Raw genomic sequence first — 12,818 nt, 5'->3', positions numbered from 1 at the left:
GACACCTGATGCTAAACATTAGCTAATGTCCCTCATGCAATATTCTCTCTCTGTGCAATAACTGTCCTCAGCTCTCTACTCTGCAGATATTTTTATATCTAAGGAAACATATTTTTTACATATATTTTTTCTTTTTTATGCTTTTTTGTACTTGATACATTTTTTTTTATATTGTCTGTTATATTTCTATCTTTAATGGCATCTTGCTTTAACTCTTTGTGCTCTATAGAAGCTACTGGAAGCAGAGTTTCCCTGAAGGAATAATCCCAAGGGATTAATAAAGCTGAGTCTAACTATAAGTCTAAAACATTGAAAAAAAACATTTTGTTCACCTGAGAGAATAAAATCCAGCTATAAAGGCATTAATATTCAGAATCTGTCTCCACTAACCAACAAATAGATATCGTGCAGGTTTTAGAGGATCCAGCTTTAACAGCAGCAGTAAACTAAAGCCAACAGGAAAACTAATAAAAGTAGAGTTTAGACTTAAAAAACATAAAGCCTGATGTTTTAAAACATGTTTGTTCTTTGCTGTAAAGCTTAATGATTTCTGCAGAATGGGAATATTTAAAACATCTTCAGATCCTTTTCCTTTTTCAATCAGAAAGTTCTGCTATTTTTTTCTAACATCATGTGAAGTTTTGAAGCCCTGAAAGCAGAAATCATGATTCAGTCCTTTTCCCTGAGTTACTCATCAGCGCCGCTGAGCATCTGCCCACGCAGCATCATCTCAGCATGTTTGCCGTATCCACAGGTCTGCAGCTAAAGGCTAACCAAGCGATCGGCTCTGAACAACGGGGCGTGATGCCCTCAGGACTCCTGAACCAGAGCGCAGTTCAGCACCTCTGCTGGTGACCAATTAAAGCTCCTCTGGAGTCATGGAGACGGTGGGACACCCTCTCCCACAGGAGCTGTAACCAGACACCTGCTTTCGCTAAGCTCCAGGCCCTCCAGGTGGATGAAAGGCCGAGGAGAGGCAGGTGCGTCACAGAGCTCAGAGCCGGCTGGGCGATAAGAGGCAGCAGAAGGAGGAAACTTATTTGCCTGCAAATCGAAGAGTTTTCCAGCTGCAGTGAGTCGGAGAGGAGAGGGAGGACTGCAGCGTTCTCATGCAGCCCATCACCTGGACGCTCTGCAGACAAACACTTCTACATAACAGCCTCTCAAAGCCGCACAGCGGGAGGAGATGAAGACTGGAAAAAAATCCTTAGTAGGTAGGTGCTCCTTTAATTCCAGAAGATTCTCCCTGCAGCACAGAGAGGATGGTGGACCATGAACTTCATCCTGTCTGGCTTCTAATCCGTTCCATCTGTGTCTCTGACAAGTCTGAGGATTCATCAATGAATCCTCAGAGCCTCTCGCCGTCCTGAGAGGACGACAGCCTGCAGAAGATAACCAGGAACTGAGGATTTAGTCTGAGAGCGAATGAAAAGGAAAAGAGTTTTACTTCAGAATGAAAAGCAAAATGCTGTGGTTGGTAAAGCTGAACGACTTCCTGTGTGAAGCAGCCTTCATTCAGAGGAAGAAGTGCAGCAGGCGTCAGACATTATATGTAAAACAAAACTTAAAGATTTAGCAAAGAAAGACTAAAATCAGAAAACTACAGGAATCATTGTTGTTTTCAGTCTTTATAACAAGGAGCCAGAAGTTTCTGAAACCCGAGTCAGGAAACAGTGACTCGGTGACGCAGTGCGCCATAGTCTTATGGTGACGCAGAGATAAAGTTGTAAGTCATCTGCATTTACGGTAAGAAACGTCATGAAGTTAAAAAACCTGAACTTGGGGCAGGATGTAGATATGAAGAAGAAAGAAAGAACAAAGCCCTGAGGAACTCCCTGTGGTGCAGGTTTTATAAACTACTTTAAAATGACTCGCTGACTCCTTTCTGGTTAACAGGTCAAAGTCAGGGTCCATGAACCATGTGAGGTCCCCGATAATCAGGTTTAAAACCTTCAGGAAAGACAGTTAAATTTAACCAAATGTTTATGATGGAACTGCAGAGAACAGCGTCGGCATCTAAGGTATGAACCTATGAAGGAGGAGACAACAGCTTATTGATGTTAATCAGACGGAGGATGATTAAGGACGTGAGTCACTAACCTGGTCTTAAAGTTCAGTCCGAGTCCAGAGGGTGAGGTTGGTTCCAGCCGGTCAGCTACCAACAAGCGAGGCAGGCGCCGCCCAGAGAGTCCCAGACGCTGAAGCCCCAGAGTCCGGAGAACCGGCAGGAGATCAGAACCAAGCAGACGAAGGAAGGCAGGATAATCTAGAGGGCGGAGCCAAAGCCGGTGTGGAGGAAGTGCTCTAGTCAGAGCCAGGAAATCAGAGGTCCAAAGAGTTCCAGGTTCGGCACACAGGAAGAATCCAACAGGAGTCCGAAGACAGGTCAGGAAAACAGATCAGAACGGTAACAGGCTCAGAGGTCGAGAGGCAGAACGGGTCAGGATCAGGCAATCGGAATCAATCAGCTTTCACCAAAGGCTCGAATAATCTGGCACTGATGGCTGGAAGCAGGCAGGATAAATAGAGGCTGGAGCAGTTGGATCAGATGAGAAACTGGGCGGAGCCAGACAGGTGAATGAAATGAGTAATAAGGCAGACATCAGCGCTGAGATCATCACATTTATAGGAAATAATAGACTGTTTCAGGGCTTCTGGGACCCAAACTAGATTCTGAGTCGTTATTATTATATTCAGGACATTTATTTGTAAACTTTAGGTATTTGAAACTTTAAAATACTTTGACATAAAATCTGTTTGCAGCATAATTTATAAACTTTAAATCTGATGTTATTATCCAACAGTTACTCAGGATTCAAGGAGTCTTTCTACCGAATACTCTTTTACTTTCACTTGAGTAAAAAGAAGTTAAAGTAGTTCTACTCTAACTTGGGTTCAATTATTGGGTCCGATACCCGCCTCTGCTGAGCTCCCAGGATTGTACTGCCTGTAATAATCAACCAGGAAGAGACTTTGGGAGCAGATTCCTGTTGGGCTGCTGGTCAGAGGAGCCTAGCGCCATTCTCCCCGCTTTCCAAGCTAAATCAATGGGAACTACTAGACACATCTGCAATCAACAACAATTATTGAAGATTTCCAGAGGACTTCACCATTGAAATTCACCAGAGCTATAGTGAAACTGACAATGCCCACGTGCATGGCAGCTGGATGCTGGAATACATCGGGTAAAAGTGAAAAAAAGAGTTATTCCACCTTTCTGATTCCTGATCCTCCACGGACGGGTTGGTCGTTGGATCGCCAACTTGAAGAGGGAGGATTTGCCATCGAACTTCTGGCCAGAGAAAAAACCCGTAATATGTAGCCAACATTTGGAAGAAGAATGTTTTCAAGATGACTTGGATAATAGCGCGTTGTGACAAACACCAGATACAGCACTGGGACTTGATCAACAGCCGATACCGCACCGTGACAATGTCACTAACCAGTAGGTGGCAGTAGTGTTCTTTGACAAACATGGATGCCTCCAGTAAAGCACATTCACATGAAAATGACTCTGAATTAAAAACACTGATCATTTATTGAACAGGATGGAATCATTTCAGATTTAAAGAACTTTCAGACGTTTGAATTCTGAATATGAGCGACTTTTCCTGCTTCCTAATCTCCACACAGTAACAGAGTGAATAAAAGACTCCAGACCGTCTCTGACTGACGGACAAACCTACAGCGTGTCGTAACTCCTGAGTGGCTTCATCTCTAATTTCAGTTAAACTCATTAAAGTTCATGCTGGGTTTGACTGGGAGGCAGAAACTGGGCCAAACAGTCTATGGGAGCCCAGCTGGGACATTTGATCCTAAGATACTTCTGTCGGGTGACTTCTTGTTTCTGTTTGTTACCAAGGCAACCGAGAGCAGAAAGAGGATCTGATCTGAAACGACCTCAGCCTCCGGGTCATGATGCAGCGGCTGAATGGAAGTTCCTCAGGCTGTTTATAGCAGCTTCTCTGAAACCAAGTCAAGTGAGACAAAACCAACGTCAGTTAGCTCCGGATCCTCCGCCAACATCTCTGTCAGCTTCAGGTGTGGACTTTGACCAGAACTTGGATTATCTGCAGAAACTGGGATTCAACGGTTTCCTTCATCTTTAGTTTGATCTGTGCCTGAAGGTCGCCATTTGATCCCCTGTGGAGAGAAAGAAATTATAAAATAGCAAAAAACTGAAGATGATGAGTGAAGCAGCGCTGAGGTCGACCTGCAGCTGCCTCAGACCTCCACCTCTGGACTGGACCTCTGTGAGACGAAGACAGAAGCTCAGAGCAACTGAACAGACATTCACCTGCTCTGTGTCATTGCCTCAATATCGCTCACAATGAGCATGCATACAGCGACAGTGGAAAGAAAAAACTCCCTTGTAACAGGATGAAAACTCTAGCTGAACCAGAACCAGGCTGGGGTTCGGACAGATAGAAGCAGACATAGAAAATTAACATAGAAGCTCTGATCTATAAATACTAACAATCTTAGAAAAGCTAGCGGTAAACTAGCTACACAGGTGGCTCTGGCTGGGAAAGAAAGAGTTAATCAGATGAGCGCCGAGCCAGTTTATATGTCAAATGATGAAAGAGAGAAGATCCAGTTAGTCCCAGAAAAAGCTGAGCCTGTAGCTATAGGAGAGAAACAGGACTACACTGGAAAACAGGCCAAGCTCCAACATCTAGAAACAAAGGTGTTGATGGCAGCAGCACAGCTGATATTTCTCTCCAGGATGGAGTCACAGCCAAACAGGAACAGACCAGATGAAGCTACTATGAGAAAAAGCAGAGAGAGCAGAACGTTAGAGATTGAACTAACAGATTCTGCAGAGTGGGAGAATAGAGATAGAATGAAGCAGAATGATGAAAAAGGGGTCCCTATGTCCTCCAGCAGTCTAAGCCTATAGCAGCAGAACGACACAGACGCAGATGGCTTCCTCTTTCTGCTCTGAAACACGTAAACATGCAGATCAGTGTCACTTCCTCTAGATCAGGCGTGACTATCACCAGTTTCACTCTGACTCGCCCGAGCTGAGTGGACCTGAACAGGCGACCCGGAAGAACCTCTGAGAGCAGCTAAAACAGAACAACTCAGTCACATCAACTTCAACTGATTCAGTCCAAATTAGCCTGAGTTCTAGTCTAGTTGTGGATCTATAGTCTGATGGTTCATCCAGAGTTTCTAATGAGCTTTCGTCGTGTTTTGCAGAGTTTATTTTGGAAAAAAAGAAAATGGCGAGGATAAATATTTTCCATTTTTTCTTTGTTTAATCGCCTGTAAATCAGATATGGTGACATTTGAAATGGACGTTCCACCTGAAAAATATTCCTCAATGCATTTCTGTCATTAAAATACAAACAATTTTATTTCCAATTTATAGTGTGGGAGCAGAACTTCAACAGATTTAATTCACAGATGGATTTTCAGGTGGAATTTGCTCCAGAGACCCTCTGGGCTTAAATCAAGGCTGAAAGTGGCTCTGATCCAGACTGCAGACCTCCACTGACTGCATCTTCTGTTTCTAATATTGTAGATCTAGGCACAGCCTGCAAATAAGATGCGTTATTATTATTAATAAAGGATCTCAGGTCACTGCTGTCCTTCTTCGTGAAGTCCTGCTGTGCAGAAGGTCACCCTGATGCTTTCCTGTCCTGAAGCGTCTTATTAGAAGGAAGGTTCGATCATCTGGATGTGAGTTTCTGTCTCTCTCTGCTGCTCGGATCAGGAAGCTGCTGCAGTCTGACCTTCATGCTGGACATGGAGCAGAAGCTCAGCGTTGCTCTGCTCCGCTGTCCTGCAGCAGGACCATCATCTGCATTATGACACAGTTATGCAACCTGGAGGTTAGTGGAGCACCTCAGCAGCAGCTGGAGCAGCATGACGTCACCGTTAGACCCTCCTCCACCCATCCTCTCCAGGAGGATGACCTCTGGGCTCAGAGGCTGCAGATGTTGAGGCAGATGTTGATGCGCAGACAGAGAGGATGAGGGGGGCAGAGAGCCCCTTCCTCTTCCTCCTCTTCCTCCTCTCCATCCTTCACGCAAAGTGATGCTGCTGCAGCGGAATCCCGTGACGTCACGGCTCCGGTCTTGTTGCTGCGGTTACCAGTGACGCAGCAGTAGGCGGGTCGGAGGGGGGACCACGTGCCCTGTATAAAGCAGCGCGCACGGGAGCGCGCCTCAGCAGTCTCAGGCGGACCTTCAGAGCGGAGCGGCTGGACTAACGGGACACTGATCCTCTGATCGGACTTTCTGCTTTTAAAGTTGATTATTTTCCTGCTTCTGTTCAAACTGGCTTCCCGCAGCGCGCTGAACATGGCGGTGACTGAGGCTGGATGTGACCTGACCTACTGCAAGATGCGGGGCATCGTTGCGGTTCTCACCGGTGAGCATCAGAATAGCCTCGAACAGCCGACCCACTGGCCGGTTCCGACTGGCCGGTTCCGACTGGCCGGTTCCGACTCGCAGAGCTGACAGAACAATCTGAATACAGACGCGTTTAGATCTGCTTTCTCAGAAAGTGGTTTAAATTTGAAAAAGCGGAGCAGTGCGCATGCGCTGCGGAGGCTGAATGGAAAATACCGCTCGGCTCTGTGAATGGAAACCCGACTGGTTGCGTAACAATCAGCCTGCAGGAGTCTCAGCAGTCAGTCAGTCAGTCAGGCAGCAGGGAGGTCCAGATGCTGAGGTTCCGGTTCGGATGGTTCTGACCCGCTTCTCTTTTCCTCTGCAGCTTTCATCAAGGAGAGGAAAATGGGGCTGAACGACTTCATCCAGAAGCTGGTGTCCACCCCGCACATCTGCCAGCAGTGAGTATCACAGCCTGGGCTGCAGGGGGGGGGGGGGTACTGCGGGGTTATTTCAGCCCATTCATGCGCGGGGCGCGCGGGCCGATCCAATCACCGCAGACTGAGCTAATCTGCTCACCGAGAAGTAAGAATAGATAATCCCTCATGTTCCCTGGAGGATAAATCTGGAGTTAAAGTGTTCCATGATTCGCGGCTCGCTCCCCCCCCCCGTCCAGCTCGGTGCGGTGCGTGGAAAACCACGCATCTGCCCCCCCACCCCGTAGACTGCTGAGCCTGAAGCCTCAGAGGTCACAGCCTGACCCCGGTCTGCAGACATCCTCTCATCCTCTGTCTGTCTGTCCTTCTGTCCTGCAGCTCTGAGGTCAACAACTTCCTGAAGATCGATGAGAATCAGAATGAAGCTGAAGATGGAAATCCAGTAAGTTCACTTTATTTTCTCTTTAACTTCTTTTTTTTCTTAATTTCTTCATTCATGTTCCTCCTGATCTTCCAGATGTGTCTCGGTTCTCGGACCTCCCTGGCAGAAGACACTCAGTGAGTTTTTATCTCTATTCTCAGCTCTTTTTTCAAAAAGGATAAAAAAGTTAAAATCAATCTACTGGACTTTGTTTCCAAGTTTCTCTTCCCATCCAGGAAGCTTTTTCGATTCAAAATGTCAGAATTGTGTTAAAGTAACTAAATGTGATTAAGTCAAAGCCAAAAACGGATGCATTATATTTTCAGTGTATTTCTGACACTTAGAGATGGAAGAGAAACATCTTCAAACTGGGAACCAAAGTCCAGATTGTTTTTACCTTTTTGGAATGACTCTGACCCGGATGACCTGGATGACTGAGAGTCTCCAGCAGCATCTCAGCTCTTCCTTAGTGAACCTAATCTCGCTCTCAGAGAAGGAAGTTCTGATTTTCTCTTTTATTTCTGCTCCAGGATCAAACCTTGTGATTTTGACTACCTTAAAATCATCGGTAAAGGCAGCTTTGGGAAGGTAGGCGCCGCTCGCTCTCATGTTCGCTCTTCATTCATCTGCTTCTAGATCTTTCTGATTCCTTTTGACTTGTTTCTGTTCAGGTCCTGCTGGCCCGACACAAGGAGACCACCAAATACTACGCTGTGAAGGTTCTGCAGAAGAAGATCATCCTGAAGAAGAAAGAGGTGAGTCTACTCTGCACCAACTTTTCTTCCAGCTGTTTTTAGCTCCAAATGAACGGAGACACTAATGGATCCTCTGACTGTCCTGCAGCAAAAGCACATCATGGCGGAGCGCAGCGTGCTGATGAAGAACCTGAAGCACCCCTTCCTGGTGGGGCTGCACTACAGCTTCCAGACTGCTGACAAACTCTACTTCGTGCTGGACTATGTGAACGGAGGCGAGGTGGGTTTGGTCTCCAGCATCTGCTGCAGAGCTGAGATCAGCTGGATCCAGATGTTCACAGATGTTTGTCCTCTGCAGCTCTTCTACCATCTGCAGAGGGAGCGCGTCTTCCTGGAGCCCAGGGCCAGGTTCTACGCTGCTGAAATCGCAAGTGCCCTTGGATACCTTCACTCTCTGCACATCGTTTACAGGTAAGCGGTCATGCGGCGCCCTCTGGTGGACGTCAGGGTGCATCGCATGAAGGGAATAATTAGGAGGGTTTTTTTATTGAATTTTCTCTTTCCTCTCGTACATATAGTTCGTGAATACAAATAAGTATTTACCCAACATTTATCCAACGCTCTACATTCCTGTCGCTGACAGAAATGGAACACATTTTAAAGAAATTAATTAACCTAATTAAGCTGGAGCCTTATTGTACGTTTTGAAATTTACCAGTTGAGTGTTGAAGAGAACATCAAATTGTTTCCAGTTTCAAACGCCACATGAGGTCATATAACCATAATTGGGAGTTTTAATCCGCCCTGCTCTTCCATCTTCCTCAGAGACCTGAAACCTGAGAACATCCTGCTGGACTCGGAGGGCCACATCGTCCTCACAGACTTTGGACTCTGTAAGGAAGGCCTCGATCCCAACGGAACCACCTCCACCTTCTGTGGGACGCCTGAGGTACGTTTCAGCTCCGAAGAAGGAAAGAAGGATGAGAAAATCGGCCTGTTTTTGATGGTCAGTGATGTCTTCACAGTATCTGGCCCCTGAGGTCCTGCAGAAGCAGGCGTACGACCGGACTGTGGACTGGTGGTGCCTTGGATCGGTGCTCTACGAGATGCTTTATGGACTCGTGAGTGTCTCCTTCTGTCCTCTTTCTGCTCTTTTTAATGAGCTCAGGTTGACGTTGCTCCTTTCTCCCCTCCAGCCTCCTTTCTATAGCCGAAACACAGCAGAGATGTACAACAACATCCTCCACAAGGCTCCGGTGCTGAAACCCAACATCTCTAACGCCGGCAGGGAGCTGCTGGAGGGGCTCCTGCAGAAGGAGCGCTCCAAGAGGCTGGGGGCCAAGGATGACTTTGTAAGTCTGTGCAAATTTGCCCCTCATGGCTGCCTCCCAGCAGCAGGCAGGGCCTCCCTCACCGTCTGTCTGTCTCCCTCTGCAGCTGGAGCTAAAGTACCACTGCTTCTTCTCCCCCATCAACTGGGACGACCTGATGGCCAAGAAGATCAGCCCTCCTTTCGTTCCCTCCGTGGTACGTTCAGAACCCACCTCACAGCTGCTTCCGCTGTCTGAACAGAACCAGAACCTTCTGGTTGGGTCCTGATAATCTGGGCTGGTTCTGACTCTATGGAGGGAATATCGTTCTGTTTCATTTGGAAATAACTTTCCGTTCATCCAAATTTGAAAGAAAAATGCAGTTCAGACATGAAGGTTTGGGAAATTAAATATTTAAAAAAGTATTTGAGAGAAAAATTGCTCCTTTGTTAGATGCGATTTTTCCTCTTTCAAAAAAATCTTTTCCTGATTTTATAATTTCAAAATGTTATTTATCCTTTTTTCAGATTTTATATTTAAAAGCAGATCTATTAAGCTGATTTTTTTCCCAAATATGTTGAGATTCAGTTTATTGAGTTGTTTTCTTTTCAAATTGCATTTTCCAGATCCTATTGTCTAACCTTCAGCCTATTCAAACTCCTGACCAATAAAAAAGCTTCTAACATCCAGTAGACCAATAGAAATGCATCTTGACTCCAGAGGAAGTCCCGCCCCCAATTATTATTTTTTTTTTCAAATTCCAAAAAGTTCACTCCATAGACTCCCAGCCTGTGGTCCAGAACCAGAGTTTAACTGGTTCTGACCGGGGTTCTGTTAGCTAGCTTTGGGTCCGCTCAGTGTTAGCAGTTAGCCGTGAGCGACCGGGTCCGTTTCAGGTTCTGATTCCTTGTCCTCTGTCCTGCAGTCCGGCCCCACTGACCTGCGGTACTTTGACCCAGAGTTCACCCACCTGCCGGTGTCGTCCTCCCTGTGCAGCGACACGGTGATGGTGACCAGCAGCATGAAGGAGGCGGCCGGGGCCTTCCCGGGCTTTTCCTACGGACCCCCAGCGGACCACTCCTTCATGTGACCGCTCTGTTCTGGGAGAGGACTGGAAGTGGTTCTGGTTCTGACTGAGAGGACTGGAAGTGGTTCTGGTTCTGACTGAGAGGACTGGAAGTGGTTCTGACTCATAAGCAGATGAGATGGAAGGACTCATGTCGCAGCACTGCCGGCCCAACCACCATAAACATGTGCCATGTGTGGGAACGGGTCAGAATCCAAACCTCTGCGGACCGGTTCTGGAGCTGCTGGTGATGTGCCTGGTGTTGGATAGTGAGAGCGTTGGAAAGCGTCCGCATGAAACCAGCCTCAGTGGTTTGGATCTCAGAGGTGATGCCTTGGTTCTGTTCACCAGGATCCGGTTCATGTTTTCACCATGAAGCTGAAACGCATTCCAGGAAGGAAGGTGAAGAAGAACCCAAGCAGCTTTACATCAGAACAGTCCAAATATCTCCAGAAAGTTCTAACAGAACTAAACCTTCTGGGACCAAACAGAACAATCTGATCCGTTTGTTCTGGACCTCACAGCTTCTCTCTACCATTTATTATCTGTAACAACTTCTGTTTACTTTGAGGAACGTCCTGCTATGATCTGAAGCATCTCGCAGCTCCTTCATCTGTTCGCATTGATGGAGAATCAGCAGTAGGTGACTGGGAGTCTGATTGATCATAGGACTCCTCTGATTGGTCGCAGGGCTCCTCTGATTGGTCGTAGGGCTCCTCTGATTGGTCGCAGGGCTCCTCTGATTGGTCGTAGGGCTCCTCTGATTGGTCGTAGGGCTCCTCTGATTGGTCATAGGACTCCTCTGATTGGCCGCAGGACTCCTCTGATTGGTCATAGGACTCCTCTGATTGGTCGTAGGACTCCTGAAGGACTCCTCTGATTGATCATAGGACTCCTCTGATTGGTCGCAGGGCTCCTCTGATTGGTCATAGGACTCCTCTGATTGGTCATAGGACTCCTCTGATTGGTCGCAGGGCTCCTCTGATTGGTCATAGGACTCCTCTGATTGGCCGCAGGACTCCTCTGATTGGTCATAGGACTCCTCTGATTGGTCGCAGGACTCCTCTGATTGGTCGCAGGACTCCTCTGATTATTCGTAGGACTCCTCTGATTGGTCGTAGGACTCCTCTGATTGGTCGTAGGACTCCTCTGATTGGTCGCAGGACTCCTCTGATTGGTCGTAGGACTCCTCTGATTGGTCGTAGGACTCCTCTGATTGGTCGTAGGACTCCTGAAGGACTCCTCTGATTGGTCGTAGCGCTCCTCTGAAGGACTCCTCTGATTGGTCGTAGGACTCCTGAAGGACTCCTCTGATTGGTCGTAGCGCTCCTCTGAAGGACTCCTCTGATTGGTCATAGGACTCCTCTGATTGGCCGCAGGACTCCTCTGATTGGTCGTAGGACTCCTGAAGGACTCCTCTGATTGGTCGTAGCGCTCCTCTGAAGGACTCCTCTGATTGGTCACTGATACCGTACTGTATATCCATTCTACTGTTTCAACTGTTTGTTGTTTTCTTGCAAACAGCAGAGAATCTTTAAACATTGTTGTATTTATTCACGTAGAGCAGAGCTGTAAACGTCTCGTGCCTGATCCGTGTTCCAGACATATCTCCGTTCACCAAGAAGTGGTTGCCCCCCCCCTTTTTTTTTCATTTTACGTTGAAGTGCTTCATTAAGTTGGATCCGAGCCGCTGGGCGGAGCAGGTGCTGCCTCTGTGGGGTCCAGCATTCCCGCCCGACCCGGTTATGGAAAGTGCAATAAATGTTCCCACATATCTTCTGATCACACGTGTGAAAGATTGTTTCTGATTAAATTGGAGAACGTCGTCACTCGGTGAGGAACTGTTCATGAAATGAAAAGAGACACGCAGTTCTGGATCAAGTTCTTCCATATTTGGAAGTTTTGTTTATTCTGTATTTATGTTCCTGCAACATGTAAAACAGATCATTTACATGATGAGATGAGATCTGTGTCAGAAATATTAATAAAACTTTTAAAACTCAATCTGAGCTGGTTGTTGTGTTTCCAGGAGAAACTTTCTCCTCATTTCACGTGGAACAAACAGGAACACGGTGACCTCCAGGTTTATTATCATCTACCAACTGAAAGTCTATCGCTATGTTTGCGTTTCCTTAAACTTCTATAATTGCTAAGGAGCGTAGAATATATCTGCATCTAGCAGCCTGTAGAACCTCTATTTGTTTAGAGCTGCTTTTAGGCATTACTAGTTGGAGTTCCAACTGGTTTATTTGTCTTTAGACTGCAAAAAACGATCTAGAAATAAGTATGGATTTCTTAAATTAAGTGCATTTATCCTTACTTTTTTACTCTGAAAATAAGATAATTAGATAATATTGCACTTAAAATAAAACATCTAATAAATCTAAATTGTTTCGTTCCATTGGCAAAATGTCTCTTTTACCTCCTCAATTCAAGAACAAATGCACTCACAGTCTCACAGTCATGTTTTTGGACTGTGAGAGGAAGTCGGAGTACCCGGAGAGAACCCACGGATGCGCAGAGAGAACATGTTAACTCCATGCAGAAA

General features: G+C 46.5%; 1 protein-coding gene across 3 annotated transcripts; it reads left to right on the top strand.

The window, feature by feature from the left end:
- The first annotated feature begins 1,031 nt into the window (after positions 1 to 1,031).
- si:ch211-195b13.1 (STKc_SGK domain-containing protein) lies at positions 1,032 to 11,028 on the top strand. Of its 3 annotated transcripts, XM_038299341.1 has the most exons (14): positions 6,159 to 6,378; positions 6,727 to 6,802; positions 7,157 to 7,220; positions 7,296 to 7,336; positions 7,730 to 7,787; positions 7,871 to 7,954; positions 8,043 to 8,174; positions 8,253 to 8,365; positions 8,720 to 8,843; positions 8,920 to 9,015; positions 9,091 to 9,246; positions 9,332 to 9,421; positions 10,130 to 10,330; positions 10,387 to 11,026. In XM_038299341.1, exons 1-13 carry the CDS (start codon positions 6,309 to 6,311, stop codon positions 10,292 to 10,294), a joined length of 1,269 nt encoding a protein of 422 aa, XP_038155269.1. In that variant the 5' UTR covers positions 6,159 to 6,308; the 3' UTR covers positions 10,295 to 10,330; positions 10,387 to 11,026. The 3 variants fall into 3 exon arrangements, with proteins under 3 accessions (XP_038155278.1, XP_038155269.1, XP_038155260.1); XM_038299350.1 differs by lacking the exon at positions 6,159 to 6,378 and adding an exon at positions 1,032 to 1,214 and having other exon boundaries at positions 10,130 to 11,028; XM_038299332.1 differs by having other exon boundaries at positions 10,130 to 11,026.
- Positions 11,029 to 12,818: the final 1,790 nt, after the last annotated feature.

This window comes from Cyprinodon tularosa, unplaced genomic scaffold, assembly GCF_016077235.1.
Source record: "Cyprinodon tularosa strain WSP-4 unplaced genomic scaffold, ASM1607723v1 ctg1118, whole genome shotgun sequence".
Classification (NCBI taxonomy): domain Eukaryota; kingdom Metazoa; phylum Chordata; class Actinopteri; order Cyprinodontiformes; family Cyprinodontidae; genus Cyprinodon; species Cyprinodon tularosa.
This window is presented reverse-complemented; position numbering and strand designations above follow the sequence as displayed.